Here is a 24,608-nt window from a genome sequence, read left to right on the forward strand (position 1 = left end):
ACAATAGAAACTGTAAAAAAAACCAGTCAACATCCATATAGTCTTTATTTGTTCCCCAAAATAAATATTTGCATTCAAACACATCAGCTTTTATTCCTGTGAAGGTCGGCACTAGCACAACTGGCCATATATCAAACTCCACTCAGACACAAGGTCATGGAACATTTCAGAGGCTTGTAAATGAGATGTGATAAAGAGAATACAAAATTGGTTGTTTAAAGGGATTATACCACAAACATTACGGATATGGGACCAATTCAGAGAACTGGGGTGTTTTTCTGTTGCTCAGAATGTATGCCCCATTATAATGCGAGTAACAGAAAAAGCTGAGGGGCATAAATCATTTTTGTGGTATAAAACTTTAAAAGAGGCTTGTTTTTACATGAGCCCAGCACAAGCAGTAAAAAATATCTATGGAAACCTGCACATGCTTTTTACAATGTTGGTAGTAATGCTTATGTGGAGAGGTTGGTCTAAGTAATTCATGGTACTTAAATGATGTATTTGTATTTTGTGGCACAAAGGCCATGAAGGAAATATAGGTGGCTCATCCTCCAAAAGCAACGTTTTGCATTCTGATCCATTTATTGGAGGAGACTAGCCAACAAAAACATATGGGATTTCAGTAAAAGTAAAGTGACCTTCTCCACATCACTCATCATCTGAAGATTCCTCTTCTGCTTCTTCCAACCACTGTATAAACTTCTGAAGCTGTATTAACAAATAGGAAAGTTAATAAAATACTGCAATCACAATCTGCAATAAATGTCACTTCAGTACCATCTCTAAAAACTTGTACCGTCACCTGCTCTTTTATCACTCCTCAATCCCTTTGAGGTAGCCATAAGTCTTAAAGAGTTTCTGGGCTTATAAGTTTGGTGGTCTATCCAATGAATAATCATTCGAAGACTAGCAAGGGTTAGACACCTGGGACCCCCGCTGGTCAGCTGTTCAAAGAAACTGCAGCATTCAGACTATCACAGAGATCTAGTCAATAAAATCCTAGCACGCTGCCATACAGTGTGCTGCGGCTGTGCTTGGATTTGCAGCTCAGCCCCAAGCACTCAAATGGGACTTAGCTGCAAACGGACATGACTGAACTTTAAGGGTGCATTCAAACGGAGGAAAATGGTGCTGAATTTGGTTTGGAATCCGTGTCAGATTCAGATGAAATTCCACACCAAATTCTTTACCATTTTCCTCTGTGTTATTGGACCCTAAACAAAATGTTTGCTTCAAGTAGTTGATCTGCAGCTTCTCAGGTGTCAGACCCCTGCAGATCTCTGTCTGAGGACATATCCAAACAACAGGTGAACTTCATACACCTAGAAAACACCTTAAGGCCGGGGCCTCACGGACCGGAAACGCCGCGATTTGCCCGCAGCGGAGACGCTGCGATTTGAAAAGCCGTTGTCAATTATATCTACGGAAACGCCGGCGGCTTTCCCGTAGATATAATGTTAAGAGAAAGTCCGCAGAGGAAAACTCTGTGAACATTCTCTTAAAAGCTCTGCGGAAAGAACCGCTATGCGTTCACGCAGCGGTTCTTCCCGCAGCGCTTTAGTGCTGCGGATATGGCCCGTGGGGCCTTAGCCTAAAGCTGTTGTTGATACACGCGTATCACATTGAAAGCAATAGGGAAAAAAGCCTCCCATTGATTTCAATGGGGAGCGCACGTATGTCGGAACCCATAGAAATTAATGGGATCTGGTTTTTACGCGCTCATTGTGAACGAGTTTTGTGTTCAGAATGAGCAGAGTGTAACTCCGTGAAAGCTCCCTGACAACTCTATTTTTTCTTGCAGTTTTTGCTGCATTTTTCTTTGTGTTTTTGCCTTCTTCCCCTAGTAAATCTAAAAAAAAAAAGGAAAAGGAAAAGTGCTCATAATTCTGCAGATAAAATTATCATGCTATGTTTTTCAAAAACTCAGCTTTTCGCAGCTCTTTTTTTTGCCACAATGTGTGGATGAGATTAACCACATGAATGAAATCTCATTCACTTTGCTGGTACTGTACAGCTTTTTACCACTCCATTTCTACAGCAGCCAAAAAGGCTATATTTTTACAACGTGGGGCCTTAGCCAAAGGCTACATGTTGCGGAAAAGCTGTGTTGTTTAGTTGTAGATTTTGTTGCATTTTTTTTTTAGTCAAAACCTGTAATAGTTTAAAAAGAATGATAAATCTAAAGAAGGCTCTTCTACTTCTTTCTTCTGCTAAATCCATACTTGGGTAATCAACAAGAGATGAAGATCAGCATCACTCCGTGGAAAATGTAGAAAAATTCTTTAATCCATTTCAAGCGTAAAAAACATACAACAATGAAGAAAAAGTAATGACAAAAAACACATTAAAAAAGCCGACGCGTTTCAGAACACGCAGTTCCTTAATCATGGCCATGATTTTCTGAATTTTTCTTCATTGTTGTATGTTTTTTACGCTTGAAATGGATTAAAGAATTTTTCTACATTTTCCACGGAGTGATGCTGATCTTCATCTCTTGTTGATTACCCATTTCACTTGCTTTTCTGCCCGGAAAGCTGATCGTGCACCCCGGTTGGAATATCAGAACACACACGGTGAGCTCTAAACCTTTTCTTTTTTGGACTTTAAATCCATACTTGGCTTAGGCTCAAAAAGCTGCAGCAAAATGTGCAACAAATTTTTTTTACAGTTTTTCAACAATGTGGAGCCTCAGCCTTGAATAGCTGTCAGCTGAACAAAACTACAGACATGAATGCTTAGCTTGACTGAAACCATTATCTCCTACAGAACAAATCATGAGGCATGCTGAAATGCAATAAGCCTATTCTTCTTCTTCGTCAATGGGTAAGAGCTGGGATAGTTCCATACACATGAAATAGTCAGATGATCTCTCCAAAATTGGCAGGTTTAGAGGACTTAAAACTAATGTGTATGAGAAGCTCAAGAATGGAAGCTCACTTGGAAGGCAATTTCTACTACTGTATTGTTTGCACGTGTGTATTTGTATAGTTATGGACTTGTACATCTATCCTATTTGTTTAACACTAAGGAGAATTATGGAATATACAAACTAATAATTTAAAAATTATATTAAATGACAAGCACTACATAGAAAGCACAAACTTATTCTTACTGCTTGTTTTTTACGTAGCTGCCGTCCCTTGTCTGTTATTTCTTTTTGTGAAAACCAACGGAGAATCATTTCCTCAGCAAGCACATCCTGCTGGTAAAATCCCATTAGAACCTGTACAGAAAGGGGGAACAGCGAGAGAGAAGTTTACTTCTAAAATCAGTTTTACCTGTCAATGGAAAACTCTTATTTTCACAGTAAAAACTGCTACACAACATTTAGAAGAGGAAATCCAGGATATCATGATCTCTGAATATGTTATAGCAAAACGTCATAAGGCTGTAGTAGTAGTGGGGGTACTGGATATCTGCGGATTCCTAAACATAGTGCTCCGTCATAGGATAATAGAAATGGACATTAACTATAGCATATTAAGACACAGATGGGAGCTCCTTCGTCTGCGTCCGATCCCACTGACTCTAATGTAAACATGATGGACGATATCTTCCGTCAGAAAAGTAAAAAAAATTGACAGACAAAAGCCTCAGTCATGTTTTTTACACTGGGGTAAATCTAGACAGACACCCAACAGGGGAGGCTCCATCTGCATCTGTCATTTAATGTCCTTTACTCTCATCCTGTGACAAATGAGAGCAACAGTCACTCTTTTGGCAACAAGTGATGCAGATCCTAACTCCACAGCAATGTCTTTAGGGGTTGCTACAGTAAATGTCCTGCAATCTAGCAGGAGCAGATCATGTTTCTGGCTATCACAGACATCCAGAAAAGTCTGGGAAGAAGACAAAAGCAGTTTATTACTGCGTCTGGCTTCTCATTTACACACTACATAGTACTGCAGTGAATAGAGGAAACAGCAGATCCGCTGCCTCTGTTGGACCCAACAATCACATGATCGTCAGGTTACTTTCAATGTAGTAAAGCTGCAGGGTCTTCTCGTCTCTGCCAGTGACTATTATCACTAATGTTGGCTGCTTTCACATGTAACTTGAGTTTTGTTGGATGTCCCAATTACAGTAGGAGAAAAAAGTGTGTAAGTGTCCCCAAGGAACATTTTATGCAACAAAAACACATATATTAACATATTTAAAAAATTTTAAAAAAAAAACAGTAAAAGAAAAAAAAAAAAGAAAATTGGTACAGTTTAACCCCAATAAAAAAAATAGCCGTCTAACCACTGTCAACCCCACCATCGCTGCCGGTCCTTTCTTTACTAGGGGACTGAAAAGAGAAGCCGAGTACAACACTCTATAGAGATGACTAGAGAAGTAATGCACATGCTCAGCCAGTTTCTCCATTCATATGGAGGACACAGGAACCCTGATTTTGTGATTGGTAGGGGTATCAGTGGTCACTCACCATTTCCCATCTATGCTTTGGATAAGTGAAAAATATGTAAAAATTTGGTATATCCCCTTTAATGGCCTTTTCCTTGGAAATATACACAACATATATGTGAACATTGTGTGAAATGACATTCTTTGTTATGTATCTGTCTGTATTTGAACCCTACAAATTGTACAGTGCTGCGGAATATGTTGGCGCTATATAAATAAAATGTATTATTATTTATCATAACATATATTTCTACAAATGTGATGATACAGTTCTGCACATGTGTAAGTCAATTTATATTTCGCCTGGCTACTTTGTTACCTTTGCAGTTGCGGCCCAAAGAGGTTCATGATCCAAAAAGAATTCTTCCACTGCACCAAGACAGCACAAGTGGTCAGATGCCCGCTTTATGTAGTTCTTGAAAACTGGAGTCCATTTTTTTAGGAGCTGGGTAAACAGAAAATGAATCTACATAAAATGCATGATTATATATTGTGCATTCACTGAAATGTACTCAATATGACTTTATATCTTATAATATGTAAGTTGTTAGGGTTCCAGAAAACTATCAGCAAGGTCTGTCCCAAATTGGCATACTGCAATAAGTTAGCCAATACGTTAGTGCGAACGTGGGAATTAGTGGATTCGAGTGTAAAGATAGGTTATCGTACCTAGGTTTTTATTTAGTTTGGGGGAAAAAAGGGGCAACCTAATTACAATGTAGAAATATATCAATGGAAATACAGAGATCCTTGACGCAGGATTGGATTCGTGAATGCCACAGGCTGTTGTGATGGCTGATAACATATACAAGTTTAAGAGGTGCTTGGATGCCTCACTTGAAAATAAAAATATCACAGGTTATGTGAACTAGAACTGCTGCTCCTGTGATTTAGTCTAGCTGCCACATTTGGGGTTAGGAAGGAATTTATTCCCTCTCATAAGGAGTAATTGAGAGCTAGATGAAAAGTCTCTGCACGTTCTAGTTTGCAGAGAGGAGGTCCAGCAGTATCAGACCCCCTAAATGCTTAGTGGGAGGGAAAATCAGCTTAGGAGAAGAGACACGCTCAAGTGTCAAGGATACTCCCCCTAAGCTGAAGGCTTTCAGAATTGGGTAAGAGGAGTCGTGGAGTCTACAGCGAGCCTGTTCTGGATCTGTTTAGTGGAATCTGCCACCTATCACTGTATCCAAGTAGCTTTTAGTCCCATTTGTGCCATGCATTTCCCCTCCCCATCTCTGTTCTATCCTTCTATTAAACTGCTACAGCACAGGTACAGCGCCTGATATAGATAAAGTAGTAATACAGACTTTTCATAATGAATGACTGTACCATTACCACATGCACAAATGGGTCAGTTCCTGACATTTTCTGGGGGTCTGTAGACTATTGTGTCTTTGTGAGAGGGGTGGCTAGGGGTTTATTTATTAAGAGACAAAAGTAGGGGTCAGAAATGTCAGAAATGCTGGTAATTATACATGGGAACGCCTTGTATTTGGGAGGCTGTTCAGCCGTGCAGTGTTCAGAGTAGGGATGTATAGTGTGTAGGAGGCTGTTCTGTGTATGGCAAGAAAGAATTAGGGTTATCAGTGCAGTTAAAAATATTAAAGGGATTTTCCCAAGAACATAAAATTTTAATTTGCAGCATTTTCAAGGTTTTCTCTAATCATCTTCCTCTAATCATTTAGTGGTCACTTTTATCTTTTGTAGGTTGTCAATGGATGCCAATGGTCTGGACTAGTCAAACACCTAGCCACATTTGCCTTATTATGGTTGGGTTATGTTCTCATGGAGGCTTTTGTCCCTGTTGTTTCTGTCTTCCTGCAATAGAGAATAACTCGAGCACAACAATGAACTCATGGCTGGGTTTCTGACATGTGCTAGACCAAGTTCTTGCATTTATGTTTATATCCATTGGCATCCTATCATGACATTTACAAAAATTAACTTCTAATTATCTACAAATTTAAATGTGACCAAAATCTGGGTACTTCATATAATCAAGTTTATCTTAAAATCCAACAAAATATAGTAATTCTCAATCTTTATGATAGAGAAATGCAACACTCACAGGTAGTAACACATCACAGTAAGGATTCACATCAAGGACTCCATTCAGTTGCTGCAAGGGGAACTCCAGGACCACCTTACATAAAATCTGCATCACTTCCGCAAGAGAGATGTTATATGCATATCTGTAGAATAAAGCGGGACAAGTCTCCTGTTTGAATACAATGCACACCGAACTCTCATTTAATAAACCACAACATTTCTAATGACCCAATATATCCATATGTAAAAAGGCGAAAAAACAAAACAAAACACTTGTTTCATGTTCCAACTTACTTGAGAGAGTTAATTTCTAACACAAGATTGTCACAGGAAATATTCTCATCCACACCTCTCTGCAACGTTCCCAAAACTTCATTCTGAAAAACTATATGAAGAAACAGTGTCATTTACAGAACCAAATGTATGGTAGAAACACAAGGTTGAATATATCAAGGATATTCACAGACAGGTAGTTTAACCCCCACATATCAGTAAACCACATTGACTACAGATATTTACATATTACGTCATCCAAAATGGGGGAATCAGGGCGGATCTCTATCTGCTGTGCGCATACACTGCTGTCACTTTCACTGTCACTATCCTCTTCATTAGTAATCTTGAGACCTGACCAAAGAAATAGACAAGTATTCAGTACATATACTCTATGACAGTCAACAGATACAAAAAGTCCTACATCTGAAGCTGGACACTGAAATTCTGTCAGTAGTCCCGATTTAAGAAGGCCTTGCAGAAAAAAAAACAAACCATGAGAACAGCACAACCATCACTCCAAATTTGGGAAAGGGGAATGCAGCGGGCTGTTCACACAGGTTAGCTCCTAGCCACTCTCTTAACTTCAAACAACAGGTAAATGACGTCAAATTCCATTAAAAAAAAAGATACTTTGTATTGTCCAATATACTATGAAACCTTTTAACTCCACAAGAGCCTTTCTTAAGCAGTGAATAAAATATACATGAGGCTAAACAAATCCTTTATCTATAAGACAAATCGTAAAGGATAGGTTTGTGACACTTTTTTTTTTTATTTGCTCTTACCTGTTAGATAAAGGGGTCTTCCAAGATTACAAAACCATGTCTGCCTTGATTCAAAACCAGAGTCACACCAGTCTATGTGTTGTGTATGGTACTGCAACTTAGCCCCATTTACATTAATGGCGCTGAGATGTAATCCCACACACTAACTGTAGACAGGTGTGATGCTGTTTTTGGAAGAAGACAGCCATTTTATTCTACCACACATTTACCACATATTTAATAAAAATACAGAGTCTTGTTTCTTTAAGACAGATGTCCGCCGCTGCTCACAGATATACAGATATATGTACACACTGTGGCATGTAGTGACTACTGTGCTACCATTTCAGCTGTTCATATTAGCACACTGTATACCCATAGTAATACCATACAGGTAGCTGTTTATGCCTTTTTAACCACTCACTCCATAGACTTTTCTGCAAATCCTCCTCATCCTCCTCTTCATCTGGAATTGCTTTAGACTTCCAGACATAGCCTTCACCCTCCGATCCAACCTCTGCTTTGTTGTACACTGTTCACAGAAAATTGGTATAAAAGTTTGTATTCCAAATGACAGGATAGTTTTAAACAGTAGGACATTATATGTAGAGATGTACATCAATTTACAGAAAAGTGAACTACGATTACTCGCTTGCCATATTTCGTCTCTAGCTCCCCAGAGAATACCAGTGCTAGGATTGCCTGATATAGACACAAATGCAATAAAGACAAGGTAAATGCCAACCATTGACATCATTTCAGCAAATATTCTCCAGGAACAATGCAGGCGGAATTACTAGACCTAATGGAATTTCACTAACCAGGTTCAGGCACAGGAAATATCCCTGCATTGTAATCTAGTGCATATTTACAACCTAAGGGTATTCAATAGCATTGTGCTTAACATAATATTATTTGCTGGTTCTTATTATTATTGTGTTTACTACCTTTAACCTTTGATTTCTCCTCTTTTTTGCCAGTTCCTGCATCATCACTGAATTCATCATCATCCTCTTCATCCTCATCTGGATGATGCAATGAAATAACAGTGTTCTCTGGCAGCTCTAAATCAGGGCCGACTATGACCTAAAGGTTGACAAAGTAAAGCTAATTATAAGAGAATGTAATTTGCAATTAGCTCTAAGAGATTAGTGGTTAAGTATTCCATTACCCTTGAGGTCAGGACACAGTGTTCATTAATCCTCACTCCTTTTTTCACAATCACATTATTGCAAACTACAGATTTTCTAATTGTGACATCATCTTCAATGCGGACATCATCCCATATATACACATTCTCCAAAATGACTCGATCGCCTAGGAAAGAAACCAGATTGTATATGTTAGGGTTAACAGTACATTAGTGCCATCTATGTACTGGTGATGGTCAACAGGCTATTGATGGAGTATAAGTCTAGTTTACCAATCTCATTTTATCAGTTATAGCTCACCAATTCTGCAATTTTTCCCAATACTGGTGTTGCTGATGGTGCATTTTGAGCCAATTGTCGTGTTGCTCCCAATTAATACATTTTCACGTAGGACACTGCCATGGCCACGGCTGACTTCTGACCCTCTATATATATTGTGACGGGAGTGTGTGCAACTCTGCTCCTCCTGGTCAGTGAAGTTTGTCTCAGGCGTTATAGGATACAACCAACGGCACAGGATGTCAGAAGTCACAGCTTCATACATTGATAGGTTGGATACACGTGCACCATACTCTTCCTGAGTCACATAGAGGTGTATCTGATTTCCTAATATCTGTGTAAAAGATAAGTACCTTAGAAATCATAGCATGTGTATAGTACAGTTGCCTGCCCCTAGCAGGTGATGATAACTTCTATGCCTCGCATGACCACTACAACATACATGTACATAGGAATATAGGAAAGATACCCTTTTAGAGATGTATGTGATAATGTCAAAGAAGACAAGTACAAAAAATACAGATGTAATGACTTATGGGGAGGGGGGAGGCATTATGTTTATTTATTTTTTTCTGGGACTTTCAATATTGCAGCTATTACAGCACAGCAGACATAAAGGCCACCAATGAGCTTTTTCAGTTTCCTAAAGGTTAATTCAGGTCAAATATTCATAGAAATGGGATGGGGAGTAACATCAGACACCCTATCCTGCTTTCTACTCGAAATCTTCTCACCTCTTCATTTACAAGTATACCACGAACAAAGTCATCCCTAGTTTGGTAGTCAAAGTTGTCTGTGAACAGTTCTGCAACCTATAATGTAATAAATGTAAAGAAAATATAATTTAATCAAATAGTCACATAAATAGTTAAAAAAACAACAACAACAACTTCACAAAGACATATCTCTGTCTTGGTGGAACACAGGATCATATGTTAGAAAACTGCATCATAAGCAGTTTACAATATGTTCTTACTAGCCACAATCTCAGGATCCTAATTTACAGGTCAGCAGCACAAAAATGAAATTGCTATTTCAAGTTTGTTTTGTTTTTTTAATTCTTTCTTATGATTAATCTGCAGCCTTAGAGTAAGTTCACACGGTGGAAAATGGATTCCGCTTGTGAACATACTGCGCGACAAGCTGCGACGGAATGCCGATGCAGTGCAATGGCATTTCGTCACGACATTCCACTCCGGATTAGGTCTGAATTAATGAGCCTAATCGGGAGGGAGTCTCACGCCGCAGCTGAGTCAGCCACGGAATCTGTGGGAAGAAGGGGCAGGTTGCTTCTTTTTTCCGCTACTAGTTAGCGTAAAAAAGAAGCGAGCAGCTCCCATTGAAGTCAACAGGGGCCATTTTTTGCAGCGGATTTTGAGGTGGATTCTGCTTCAAAATCCGCTACCAAAAAACTCCATGTGAACTAGCCCTTACATGCCAAATGCACTTACCTGGGGAGAGCAGATGCTTATGTGACAGTCCAACAAGTCATGACGCAACTCTACTTCATCCGCCTTACTCTGGAAGATGCTCTAAGAGTACAAAGTACATTAAAACAACATTAATAAAAAAAAAAAAAAAAAAAAAAAAATCATTTCATTTAACTCTGTATGGAAGCACCTAAAACAATTAATATGTGTTTGTCTTATCTTCATAAGATGGTGGTGACAGAATATAAGGCTGTTTTATAGACTGCTAAGGAGGCCTACCTAGGTCCATTGGATTAAAGTAAGAGGGGTACTGTAACCAGTATATAGTTTCTACAAGCAAATATGGATGATGACTCATCTCTAACCGTTGGAAAGTGGTAGCGCTTCAAGTCCTGGCTTTTTTGGTACAACAGCACTCTTTTAGTCTTGCTATCCATAGCAATAATAACATCATCCTCCTGACACCTTGTATGGTGCACTGGTGAGGACTCCTTAAGGATCATCGTCATAACTGAAATATTCTTTTCTAGCTTCCGTCGAGTCCTGTAAGAGAATATGGAGACAAGTTAGTAATTGGCTTAGAGAATCAAATAATAGTGTAAATAAGAATTTTATTGAAATTCTAAATTCTGACCTGTGCTCCTCCAAAGCCGCTTCAATGTTTATATTAGAAACTACATCTCCTGTAACCAACACAAAGTCTGAGCGCACCAAGGATTTGGCATCCACATCTCGGAGAACATCTCCAAGAGACCGGTAAAGTTCGGAAGTCACTACACGCACTACATTGGAACTTGTAGGCTGACACCATTTAGAATTCCTGTCAAGGAGCAAATCATTTTAGACACCAGCTTAATACATACGAGTATTTAGGTGACTCATCACACAGTACCACTCAATTAACCGTAGCTTCTGCAAAAATCATTTTTCAGGTACATGGACCCCATACAGACCCTCTCTATGAGCCTGAACAGAGAGCTGCTCAGCAGTTCTGGGGACTTGAGTGGTCCTTCTATTTACAAGGTAAGTCATTCAACTGAATTAGCTGCCATTTAAAGGGATTCAATCATTAAAATGGTAATTCTTGTCCCTAACACATAGGAATAGCCTTAAGTAAGGCTATTCTTCTCCTACCTTTAGAGGTCTTCTCCGCGCCGCCATTCCGTAGAAATCCCAATTTTCTTATGTATGCAAATGAGTTCTCTCGAAGCACTGGGGGTGGTCTCCAGCGCTCAAACAGTACTGGTGGCGTCCTCAAGGCCCGACAGCAGAGCCAACTGCGCAGGCCTAGAAGTTTGAAGCCAGCGCCAGAAGAAGACGCAGGGAGAGGCCATTCTAGGCGAAGATTTAGGCGGCGCTGGAGAGTTCTCTCGCAGCATTGGGGATGCCTCAGTGCTGTTTGAGTGCTTGGGACTGCCTCCAGTGCTGCGAGAGAATTCATTTGCATACAGAAGAAAACCGGTATTTCTACCGAACGGCAGCGTGGAGAAGACATCTAAAGGTAGGAGAAGAATAGCCTTTCTTAAGGCTATTCCTACGTGTTAGGGACAAAAAATAGCATTTTAATGATAGAATCCCTTTAGTGTTGTATTTCCTCTGCAAGGGACATTCACGTCCGACATGGCTCACCCAGTAAAATTATCTATTTCCTGAGGGTGCCATGAGCATTGATTGTCCCAGGAATTACATTCTGAAAGGGATTATATTTGATGGGATGACCCTTTTCCACTAAAAAGCTAGACACTATAGCCGGCTGGCCACACACTGTGCAACATTGCAGCAGATTAACCAACTACAGAATTCCGAATTACCTTTGCATGCAAAGCTGAGCAATGGATGTGAATATATTATATTTTACATCCCCTAACTAAGATATTGATTGAAAGAATTGATTTTGCTGTGGTCAGGAATTTTCTGTCATTCTGCTGTCTGTTACCTTAGATGATCTTTTATCTCATTTGCCATCCAGCAGCAAAACACAAATGTTTCTTTAACTCCAGTGGCAGTGAGAAATTCCAAGGTATAATCTATCAAGGCCACATTCGCCAATGGTAGAAGAGCCTATAAAAAAACAAATGAAATAAGATTAGGACTTTACGACAATGAAAATGTTATCCTGTAGGTCAAAACGTGTAACAGATAGAAAGCACTAGATACAGCAGTGCCTACTAACTGAGAAATTGTAAGCACTTTCAACAAATTTTCTGACAGATAGGATGGCTTTCCATTTGCCAGAGCTGATGGTTTACCATTAAAATGCCCGCGTAGTACTAGAACCCATCCTCACTTCCAATACCAGGGCAGTCATATTGCACTGAATTTAGAATGGCCCCTGTCCTCTTACCTACTGCCACAGTGGGATCTTGTGACAAGCCACAGACACATTTTTAGTTACATTAGAACAATTAGAAAGCAGTAATGTTGTGTTACAATTTTCTTAAGGAGCCCCAAAATTGTAATTTGGAGAAGGGAAGAGCTACAGTCAGGGAATACTGCTCATCTTAGGCCTCATTCACACGTTTGCATCCACGGACTTGTGAGATCAGTGCCCTTTCATGAAGGGCACCCCACCTTGCTTCTTTGTGGATGGTATGTTGGTACATCTCTGGAAAGCAGATCAATTTTTTCTTTCATTTTCTATATTTTGTATGTCTCTAGCTCTGTGCAAGATGAACGTCATCTTTTTTCACTAAACCATAGACTTTGATTGATGTGGTGAACAAGTAAAAAAAAATAATAAACGGAGATGCAGATGTCCGAATAAACACATTTTGATTAGTGATTATATATATAGCATCTGTGAAAACTGTGGATGTCATACATACGTATATGAAATGCAGACATGTGAATAAGACCTTATAGATACCCTAATATAATGAAGTTCATCTGGCAACAGATCCTGATCATACTATACAACTGAGAGAACAGTCTGCTCACCAAACAGCATATGATACACTCACTGTGAACCTACAAAGAGATATCTACTTAAAAAGCGAAACGTCCACTGCAAAATTTAAGAATGGACAATATTCAACAAATGAATCGGCAATTCCAGATGTCTATAGGCTGCTGATCTTGTGAATTCTCAGTCAAATAAACACGTCATCCTATGGCTGGGCAAAAACTGTACTGTTGTAGCAACATCTAATGTCATGGATGTATACAGGTTTTAGGCTGTAGTGAAAGTTCACCAAATTATTGATATACTTCTATAGCAATTTACAACACAAGAGTGGGGTAACACATTGCATTTGAATTGGAGTCACTACATACATCACGTAGCTGTCCCTACTTCTGGAACCCCACAGTCCTATCTGTCAGCTTACTGTTGGGAGTGCCAGGCATCAGATCACACTGTTAAGATATTGAAAACCTCCTTAAATGAACATTTCCACCAAATAATTTTATCACGCTTAATATTCATGGAAAACAATTTGTTTTTAGAATTTTTTATTTTTACTGCACAGTATTATTAAAAAAATACAAATAGAACAGAACAGGAACGCTATCTCTGTTTACAGCCGTGCTGCAAAGAATGTCATTACAACAGTAGGTGGAGGACTGGAGTCACTAAGACAACTAGAAGAGAGGACGACAATCATAAGAAGAACTTCCAAGCCAACAGCTTATGATGAAATCATCAAACCAACAAAAACCCTCCAGTAACCATAAAAATAATACGGCAAAACAAACCTGACCTCTTTATTAAATTTACAAGTTCTACGCAGAGACCATAAATAATACATGACAAGCAACCATATTAAAAATAATTGCTATATGGAGAACATAACAGGCATGATTCAATGCAATCCCAATAACACATAAATATGCACTGGACAGCACACAGTAAATCACACCATAAATATTCGGAGACTGCCTATAATCAGTATATACTGACACACTTAATGAATGTGCTCAATACCATTTACATGGGATTGCACAGAGGTAGATAAGCACACATTGTGCATGCACCTCCAAAACAGCAAAAGGAGCTGGCACAAGCCTATCTGTAGAAGCATCCTTCACCTCATCATCCAGCAGAACAACATGGCAATCTGAAACATCCTCCAACTTGCCTTCCCAAAAGAAGCACATGGCAAAGGGAACATTGGTGGGGGATTTAAAAGATATTTTAAGCCTCCCTACAGCCATGTCTCTCAGGTCAGTATAGGATTTTGTGATGATTACTGGTGTTAGCTAAACCTGGAGGAACATACACAGACCTCTTATACATGATCTCCATCAAAGCCTGATGGTTTGGTGGATTTAAATCTAGTAGACTACCACAGCGCTATGGCGGTAAAAGAATTCTTCATCCCTATACAGTTGAATTTTGATATAGGCCAGTATAGACATATGGACTGCTGTAGTATGCGCCTCCGCTGGTGCAAGGTGTTACCACTTTCTGAGTCTTCGGGAAACAGACTGATATCATCAATAGAAAGCAAAAAAGGAAAAGACCACCAAGTTATTCACAAAAGCCAACACCAAAGAAAATACCTACGGGAAAACTTCAATACACAAGAAGGGGATTATTTGAGGCTGTATAGGTACTAAACAAAAAGGGTAACAGGCTAAAAATAGTGTTTCCAAAGAGGACCAGCCCTTCATGATGTCACCACTGGTATCAGAGGTTACATGCTGTGTGTACCAGTGAGGCAAGGACACTACAAGGTAACATCATCAAGTAGTGGTGCTAGAACAGGGAAGGGAGGTGTTCATTTATTTGTGCACAATCCCTTTAAAGGGATTCTATCATTAGATTCCCATTTTTTTAAGACTAACACATAGGAATAGCCTTAAGAAAGGCTATTCTTCTCCTACCTTTAGAAGTCTTCTCCATGCCGCTGATCCGGTGATATTCTGGGTTTTCTGTGGTATGCAAGTGATTTTTCTCTCAGCACTGAGGGGCGTCTCCAATGCTGCTTGAAAAATCTCATCTTCTTCTGCGACGCTTCTCCGCCGTGTCTTCTTCCGCCTTGGTCTTCAAAATCCTAGGCATGTGCAGTCAGCTCTGCCATCGGGCTTTGGGCAGAGCCGACTGTGCATGTCTGCGGCCATTTTCTTGTGGCCGCTTACACGAGCGCACTGTAGAAGCCGACTGCGCACACCTAGGATTTTGAAGACCATGCCGGAAGAAGATGTGGTGGAGAGGCATTGCAGAAGAAGATGGAGGCGGCACTGGAGAGTTTTCTCGCAGCAGAAAAATTATTTGCATGCCGCAGAAACTCGTGAATATCACCGGAACAGCAGCATGGAGAAGACATCTAAAGGTAGGAGAAGGATAGCCTTTCTTAAGGGTATTCCTACGTGTTAATATTAAAAAAATGGCATCCTAATGATAGAATCCTTTTTAGGGTTAACTCAGACGTAAATAACATGTGGCTTATTTTGGCACTGGAAAAAAAAGCTTCCTAATTAGGAAGCTTTTTTTTTTACCTTGTCAAGCTTTTTTTTGGAGCTTTTTTTTGTAAAAACAGCTTCCAAAAAAAGCCAGGCTGTTTTCCCCTCTCATAAAGTGAATGGGCTAAAAAAACAGCTAGTGTTTTTTTTCCGTGCGTTTCCGTGCGAAAAGCTAGCTGTTCACATATGGCTCCATTGTATGGAGGAGGATTATGAAGTGGATTCCGCTGTCAAATTCCTCCTCCATGTCCCCGCGTGAACTAGCCCTAACTCACAACATGAGAACCATGACTGATCTAGTATAGCACCCATAGACTACCTCACAACGAGAACCATGACTGATCTAGTACAGTACCCATAGACTACCTCACAACGAGAACCATGACTGCTCTAGTACAGCACCCATAGACTACCTCACAACGAGAACCATGACTGATCTAGTACAGCACCCATAGACTACCTCACAACGAGAACCATGACTGATCTAGTACAGTACCCATAGACTACCTCACAATGAGAACCATGACTGCTCTAGTACAGCACCCATAGACTACCTCACAACGAGAACCATGACTGATCTAGTACAGTACCCATAGACTACCTCACAACGAGAACCATGACTGATCTAGTAAAGTACCCATAGACTACCTAACAACGAGAACCATGACTGATCTAGTACAGTACCCATAGACTACCTCACAACGAGAACCATGACTGATCTAGTACAGCACCCATAGACTACCTAACTACGAGAGCCATGACTGATCTAGTACAGCACCCATAGACTACCTCACAATGAGAACCATGACTGCTCTAGTACAGCACCCATAGACTACCTCACAACGAGAACCATGACTGATCTAGTACAGCACCCATAGACTACCTCACAACGAGAACCATGACTGATCTAGTACAGTACCCATAGACTACCTCACAACGAGAACCATGACTGATCTAGTACAGTACCCATAGACTACCTAACAACGAGAACCATGACTGATCTAGTACAGTACCCATAGACTACCTCACAACGAGAACCATGACTGCTCTAGTACAGCACCCATAGACTACCTAACGAGAACCATGACTGATCTAGTACAGTACCCATAGACTACCTAACTACGAGAGCCATGACTGATCTAGTACAGCACCCATAGACTACCTCACAACGAGAACCATGACTGATCTAGTACAGCACCCATAGACTACCTTACAAGAGAACCATGACTGATCTAGTACAGCACCCATAGACTACCTCACAACGAGAACCATGACTGATCTAGTATAGCACCCATAGACTACCTCACAACGACAACCATGACTGATCTAGTATAGCACCCATAGACTACCTCACAACGACAACCATGACTGATCTAGTATAGCACCCATAGACTACCTCACAACGACAACCATGACTGATCTAGTATAGCACCCATAGACTACCTCACAACGACAACCATGACTGATCTAGTATAGCACCCATAGACTACCTCACAACGACAACCATGACTGATCTAGTATAGCACCCATAGACTACCTCACAACGACAACCATGACTGATCTAGTATAGCACCCATAGACTACCTCACAACGACAACCATGACTGATCTAGTACAGCACCCACTGACTACCTTACAAGAGAACCAAGACTGATCTAGTACAGCACCCACAGACTACCTAACAACAAGAACCATGACTGATCTAGTGCAGCACCCATAGACTACCTCACAACCAGAGCCATGACTGATCTAGTACAGTACCCATAGACTACCTCACAAGAGAACCATGACTGATCTAGTACAGCACCCATAGACTACCTCACAATGAGAACCATGACTGATCTAGTACAGCACCCATAGACTACCTCACAACGAGAACCATGACTGCTCTAGTACAGCACCCATAGACTACCTCACAACGAGAACCATGACTGATCTAGTACAGCACCCATAGACTACCTCACAACGAGAACCATGACTGATCTAGTACAGCACCCATAGACTACCTCACAACGACAACCATGACTGATCTAGTACAGCACCCATAGACTACCTCACAACGAGAACCATGACTGATCTAGTACAGCACCCATAGACTACCTCACAACGAGAACTATGACTGATCTAGTACAGCACCCATAGACTACCTCACAACGAGAACCATGACTGCTCTAGTACAGCACCCATAGACTACCTCACAACGAGAACCATGACTGATCTAGTACAGCACCCATAGACTACCTCACAACAAGAACCATGACTGATCTAGTACAGCACCCATAGACTACCTAACAACGAGAACCATGACTGATCTAGTATAGCACCCATAGACTACCTCACAACGAGAACCATGACTGATCTAGTACAGCACCCATAGACTACCTCACAACGAGAACCATGACTGATCTAGTACAGCACCCATAGACTACCTCACAACGAGAACCATGACTGATCTAGTACAGCACCCATAGACTACCTCACAACGAGAACCATGACTGATCTAGTACAGCACCCATAGACTACCTCACAACGAGAACCATGACTGATCTAGTACAGCACCCATAGACTACCTCACAACGAGAACCATGACTGATCTAGTACAGCACCCATAGACTACCTAACAATGAGAACCATGACTGATCTAGTACAGCACCCATAGACTACCTCACAACGAGAACCATGACTGATCTAGTACAGCACCCATAGACTACCTCACAACGAGAACCATGACTGATCTAGTACAGCACCCATAGACTACCTAATAATGAGAACCATGACTGCTCTAGTACAGTACCCATAGACTACCTCACAACGAGAACCATGACTGATCTAGTACAGCACCCATAGACTACCTAACAATGAGAACTATGACTGATCTAGTACAGTACCCATAGACTACCTCACAACGAGAACCATGACTGATCTAGTATAGCACCCATAGACTACCTCACAACGAGAACTATGACTGATCTAGTACAGTACCCATAGACTACCTCACAACGAGAACCATGACTGATCTAGTACAGCACCCATAGACTACCTAACTACGAGAGCCATGACTGATCTAGTACAGCACCCATAGACTACCTCACAACTAGAGCCATGACTAATCTAATTCAGCACCCACAGAATAGCCAACAACAATGGGGCAGCCTAGTGATGAACCAGCCTAGTACTATGACTTCAGTAAGACTGATGCAATACACAGCCGGAGCCGCTTAACCTGCTGCATAGATAGTAGGGGCACTGTGCTGCCCAGGTCACACATATCATCTGTTAGAGCTCACCCGGGGCCGATCCTTGGTAATGGGATAAAACCTCCGGTTGAAACTGTCCGCGATCAGCACGGCCTGAAGTGGGGGCAGCTCATCGTCTCCCCCCGCACCGCGTCTGCCTACACGCGAAGCCATGATATTCACGCATGCACTCTTTAACCTTCTCGGCCACCGTACTCGGTATCGCCCGGCGCCGCCTATGGTGGCCTAGAAGAGACAAAAACAGTATGTACGGTCACGCTACAGTTCAGCCATCTTGGTACACCCAAATACATAGAGCACATCCACAAGGAGGTATAGCACAGCCGCCGGAGGAGTCTAGTACAGAACTGCTATTACTGCTAGTTTGGGATTATACAGTGGTTGAGTAAAAATCCTAGTTAAAGGCCCTGGGCCCGATGCCCTCTAGGATGTAGCCTGTTCTGTATAGAGAATTCTAAATCCTAGTGGGCTGAAGGATATGTAATATATAGAGAAGTGTAGTTTCTATTTTAAATATCAAAATGGTTTATTTTCATTTATTTATATTTTTTGAAAGCGCCAATGTATTTCTAAGTGCTTTTCAGGTTCTTGCTCCTTTTTTTGATGACTTATCTGATCAGGGGCTTTGATCAGCTGTTTGAAGCTGCAGTGGCGCTCGCTGAAACCGCTTCCATTTTACTGGCCCTATGACGTAAGCCACATGACCTGATCTCAGCATAGTCCCATTCAAATAAATGAGCTGAGCTGTGAAATCAAGTACAGCTCACGTGAACGCTGATCCGCTGGAGACTCCAGCCAATCTGTATTTTCCCCCTACAAATAGCTAGTTTTGAGTAGAAGGACCAGGTCCCTGAGCTCATTAGAATTAAGCCTGCTCTATGTAAGGATGATAATTTGTACTGGGCTAAAGGATCCCTTTACCCACTTGGATTTAGCCCCCTCTATATAATGATGCCGATATTGGCCGCATTTCCTTGATTGACCATGGGTCAGATGCGCAAAACTCACTATATTATAGATCACTATGACACAGTAAGGCTAAGGCCTCAGAGGCTGGAAACGTCACACTAAAGCACTGCAGGAACAAACGCGGCAGGAACGCAACGCGGTTCTTCCCTCAGCGCTTTGAACAGAAAGTTCACAGAGTTTTCCTCCACGGACTTTCTGTTACCATTATATCTATGGGAAAGCCACTGGTGTTTCTGTAGATATAATTACCATGCTGCGATTTCCAAAACCGCACTGGTTTTAGAAATCACAGCGTGTTCGTGCTGCAGATTTTAACGCAAAGTGGCCATGAGTTTAACATGAATCCCATCCACTTTGCAGATACTGTATAGCGCCGCAATTTTTCCTGCGCCATTTACACCGGAGGCAAATCGCGGCGTTTTTGGCCCGTGGAGCCCCGGCCTAAGTTTGGTTCATATGAGGGGCAGTCATTCAGACTAAATATGTCACATGGACCGACATAAAATAAGTTAAAGGGGCTCTATCAGCAAAATCATGATGATAGAGCCCCACATATGCGTGCATAGCCTTTAAAAAGGCTATTCAGGCACCGTAAATGTTATATTAAACTACCCCCCCCCCCCCCCCCGTTTTAAAATGATAACCTAAAAAAGAATGTGCTCTACTTACGGATCGTGCACGCTGGGCGGGCATTCTGGGTGTGTCTTCATCTTCTTCCACGCCTCTTCTTCCTCTGATGTCCTCCGGTCCCGTCTTCCTCCAGCGCTCGCGAATGGACAGTGAGGAGGAAGAAGAGGCGTGGAGGAAGATGAAGACACACCCTGAATGCCCGCCCAGGGTGCACGATCCGTAAGTAGAGCACATTCTTTTTTAGGTTATTATTTTAAAACAGGGGGGGGGTGTAGTTTAATATGACTTTTACGGTGCCTGAATAGCCTTTTTAAAGGCTATGCACGCATATGTGGGGCTCTATCAGCATGATTTTGCTGATAGAGCCCCTTTAAAGAGGACCTTTCATGTCCTTATGAACATGCGGTTTTATATACTGCTAGAAAGCCAACAGTGTGCTCAGCTTTCCCGTTATGTGCCCCAGAGCTGGAGATAGCGGTGCCATTAGTTTTGGCACCAAACGTTGGCCACTGTCAGAAGGGCGTTCCTGACAGTTTAGCTGGGCTGTAAGGAATGCCCCCGCCAGTACTAGTCCATAGCCCTGTACTGTCAGAGGGAGCATTCCTTACTGTCCATCGATGATGCTGAGCATTGAGCAGCCCAGCTAGACTGTCAGGAACGCCCTTCTGACAGTGGGCAGAGATTGGTGCCGAAACTAACAGCACCAATATCTCCAGCTCTGGGGCACATACCGGAAAGCCGACAGTGAGCTGAATTCAATGCACTGTCAGCTTTCGAACGGTATATAAAACTGCATGAGGAGAAAGGTCCTCTTTAAGTGTGTTTCATAGTAATACTTGTCATCTCTCTCTGAAATGTCTGGGAGACTCCCATAAGAGCTGTGCAATCTTTTGGATTCCCCACATACACCACGATCCCCTTATTTTGTTGCCAATTGGAACTGATCTTTGGGGGGTAGTTGATTGAAACTTTTTGTGGCTAGATTACAAACACTGTTCTAGTGCTCAGAAGGAGCTGGTCCTTTAACCAACTAGCATCCTTAGGGTAAATTCACACTGGGTTTTTTGGACCGGATTTTGATGCGGAATCTGCCTCAGAATCCGGCTCAAAAAACCGCTTCCCGTTGACTTCAATGGGAGCCATTCACTTCCTTTTTCCACGTGCGTTTTTTTTCTGTTCGTGGAAAAAAGAAGCGAGCTGCCCTCTCTTGCTGCGGATTCCACGGTTGAATCAGCCGCGGGCGTCTGTGGCATGACACTCCCTTCCAACTAGGCCCATTCATTTGGGCCTAATCCGGAGTGGAGTGCCACGACAGTCATGGCTAGCCACAGGAGACGTTTTTTGGACCGGATTCTGAGGCGGATTCCCGCCTCAAAATCTGGTCCAAAAAACCCCGTGTGAACTCACCCTTAGGCTGAGGCCTCACGTAACGGAAACTCAAGTTTTTTTTGTTGCAGATTTTGCCACGTTTTTTTTGAGCCAAAGCCAGGAGTGGATTGAGCAGAAGAACAGTATAAGAGCTTCCTATATATTTCCCATTACTTCTGTAGCTACTCTTGGCTTTTGCTCAGAAAACCGCTTCAAAATCTGCAACAAAAAAATGCTGAATTTCTTCAAGGTGCGCAGAGAAGCTTAACCCATGTTCAGAACCAGCTGTATTCTAGTGGCCGGGTGAATAAGTCTTTTAGCCCACTAAATTGTAAATGTAATGTTATTTATACAGTAAGGTGGCTACCATAGAAAAAGCAAAAACTCTATATCAGAAATGCTGTTTTTTTTATTTAACTATAATTTTTATTAAAGTTTTGTCAATAACAGAGAAACATCAAAACATCCCTTCAAACAATAGGGAACAATACAATAAATATGCATCAGCAACATTACGACTAAAATACACAAAAAGGAAAAGACGAGACAAGCCCTGAGAAGGGCACACATAAGGAAAGAAAGGAGAGAGAAAGACAAGAGGGTAAGGGCAGTTCAGGGAAGAAATGCTGTTTATCTGTCACCTCTCCTCTTAATTTGTCCAGGCTGTTCTTGGAATTGCAGCTCAGCCTCATTCACTTGAATAGGAGTGAACTGTAAACAGGTCATGTGATTGATATGATCAACTGATATGTTAGGGGGCCCGGTGTCATACCGCTGATATGTGAGGAGACCTGGTGTGATAACACTGCTATAATATTGATGACCTATCCACACCCTGCCTCCTATTCAGAAAGTGCCAATAGTGGCGTAAAAGAGGATATTTGTGCAAAACCTGTTTCAAAAAAATATTGCAAACCCAAAGTTTGCGACTTTTTTTTTGCCACAAGCACAAGGGGTTGATGAATTTCCCACACTGTGTTCAAAGAAAGAAAAACATTTTGATGTGGGTCGAATTATGATGACCAGTTGATTGGGGGGACATTTCCAATATGGCTATGTGGGGTGTTCATGGTATATATTAGTTAGTGCCTACCAAAAGTGCTCCAAGGAAGGACAACCGATGAACCAGCAAACGGGGTCATGGGAATCTAAAGCTCATCAATGCAAGTGAAGAATGAAGGCTCGTCCGCCTGGACTGAACCGAGAAGAAAGAAAAACTGGAGCACAAGACGCTTTTTTTTTCTTTAAATGTAGATTGTGAGCCCCATATAGGAATCACAATATACATTTTTTATTTTTTCTATTTAAGTATGTCTTTGTAGAATGGGAGGAAATCCACACAAACACAGGGAGAACATACAAACTCCTTGCAGATGTTGTTCCTGGCAGGAGTCCAAACCCAGGACTCCAGGGCTGCAAGACTGCAGTGCTAACCACTGAGCCACTGTGTTACCCCATTAGCTGCAGTAAATTTTCTGTCAGCTGGGCTGCATTCACACAATGTTGCCAGTTTCAATTAAGCACAACTGTGGCAGTCTTCTGGCATACAAGGCATAAAAATTGCAAAAAGCAATTTGCACAAAAAAAAAATTATTTTGTTTCTGCGCAGCCTGTGCCACTTCTTCAGAAGAACTGCCAGATTTACAATCATTTACACCCAAAATCTGGCGTAAACGAGGGGACGGGAGGAAACGTATGGTAGCTACGAGCTGGCGCATATTTTCCCTGAATCGTGCCTGATCATACTGATTTCTGTACTTTGGCTATCTCCGATGCACCCACTGAAGAGAATGAGGTCGCCATCCACTACTAATTATGCCTCAATGTGCAGAAGACAAAAGGAATCTCCTGTTCTTGTGATAAGTGGGGGTCTCGGTGTTCATACCCCCACTCATCAGGTATTTATCCTCTATCCTATAGATGGTTTTGATGACCAGTACTCTAACAGGTCCATAATGGCACTTTGTTTTTTTTTTTCCTGCTACAGCCTTGTCAGTCTGAGTTATTTATAAAACGATTGTGTTTTTGATGGTGTTCGTCTGGGGATTTGAGCCGGTGTCCTGTGTTTTTCACGGTCAGTTCGGTTGGCAACTGAGCTGTTGGGATAGTGGTTGGGGATCTGCCACAGTGTTTACTTGAGCTTGCTTTGTGTCTCGGTGGATGCGAGCTCAGGTGTGTGTTATTGTCATCAACCTATCAGGACTTTCCGGGGTCTGTATAAGGCTGACTGCTGGCTTCAGTCCTCACTGGTTTTCTTGGTTACCAGCTAGGATTCTTGGGCCAGTCTTGAAGGAGAGTTTAGTTGGAGTTGTACTGTTTCTGGAGCTGAATTGGAAGTAGTGTGAGATTTGTACTGTGTGATAGTCTGCTTTTCCCTCATACACTCCTACTCAACCCTTAAACTGCATTTCTGGCTGCCTGTCACTGTTTTGGTTAGTGAGTTTCTGTGTAGGGTTTCAGGTCTGTTCTGCTCCTGTCCTGTGATACCCTTTCCTCTCTACTCCACTCTCCCTCTCCTCAATTCCTGTTGTGTGTTCTTGGTTGTGCTGCACCAGTTATTTCTCCTCCACGCCCCATGCTAGATAGTACTGTTTGCAGCGGCACTAATCCCTTTGCTAGTGGTGAC

The 24,608-nt window shown here is 41.6% G+C and overlaps 1 protein-coding gene across 1 annotated transcript; it reads right to left on the reverse strand.

Annotated features, from left to right (window-relative positions):
* Positions 1–29: 29 nt before the first annotated feature.
* EIF2B5 (eukaryotic translation initiation factor 2B subunit epsilon) lies at positions 30–19,208 on the reverse strand. Its single transcript, XM_075268459.1, has 16 exons — positions 19,046–19,208; positions 12,293–12,417; positions 10,991–11,176; positions 10,722–10,899; positions 10,378–10,458; positions 9,661–9,738; positions 8,948–9,260; positions 8,668–8,813; positions 8,444–8,582; positions 7,921–8,028; positions 6,976–7,083; positions 6,751–6,841; positions 6,476–6,599; positions 4,727–4,852; positions 3,116–3,226; positions 30–711 (listed from the first exon to the last, which is right to left on the reverse strand). Exons 1-16 carry the CDS (start codon positions 19,166–19,168, stop codon positions 652–654), a joined length of 2,097 nt encoding a protein of 698 aa, XP_075124560.1. The 5' UTR covers positions 19,169–19,208; the 3' UTR covers positions 30–651.
* Positions 19,209–24,608: the final 5,400 nt, after the last annotated feature.

Source organism: Leptodactylus fuscus, chromosome 3 (assembly GCF_031893055.1).
Source record: "Leptodactylus fuscus isolate aLepFus1 chromosome 3, aLepFus1.hap2, whole genome shotgun sequence".
In the NCBI taxonomy this organism is placed as follows: domain Eukaryota; kingdom Metazoa; phylum Chordata; class Amphibia; order Anura; family Leptodactylidae; genus Leptodactylus; species Leptodactylus fuscus.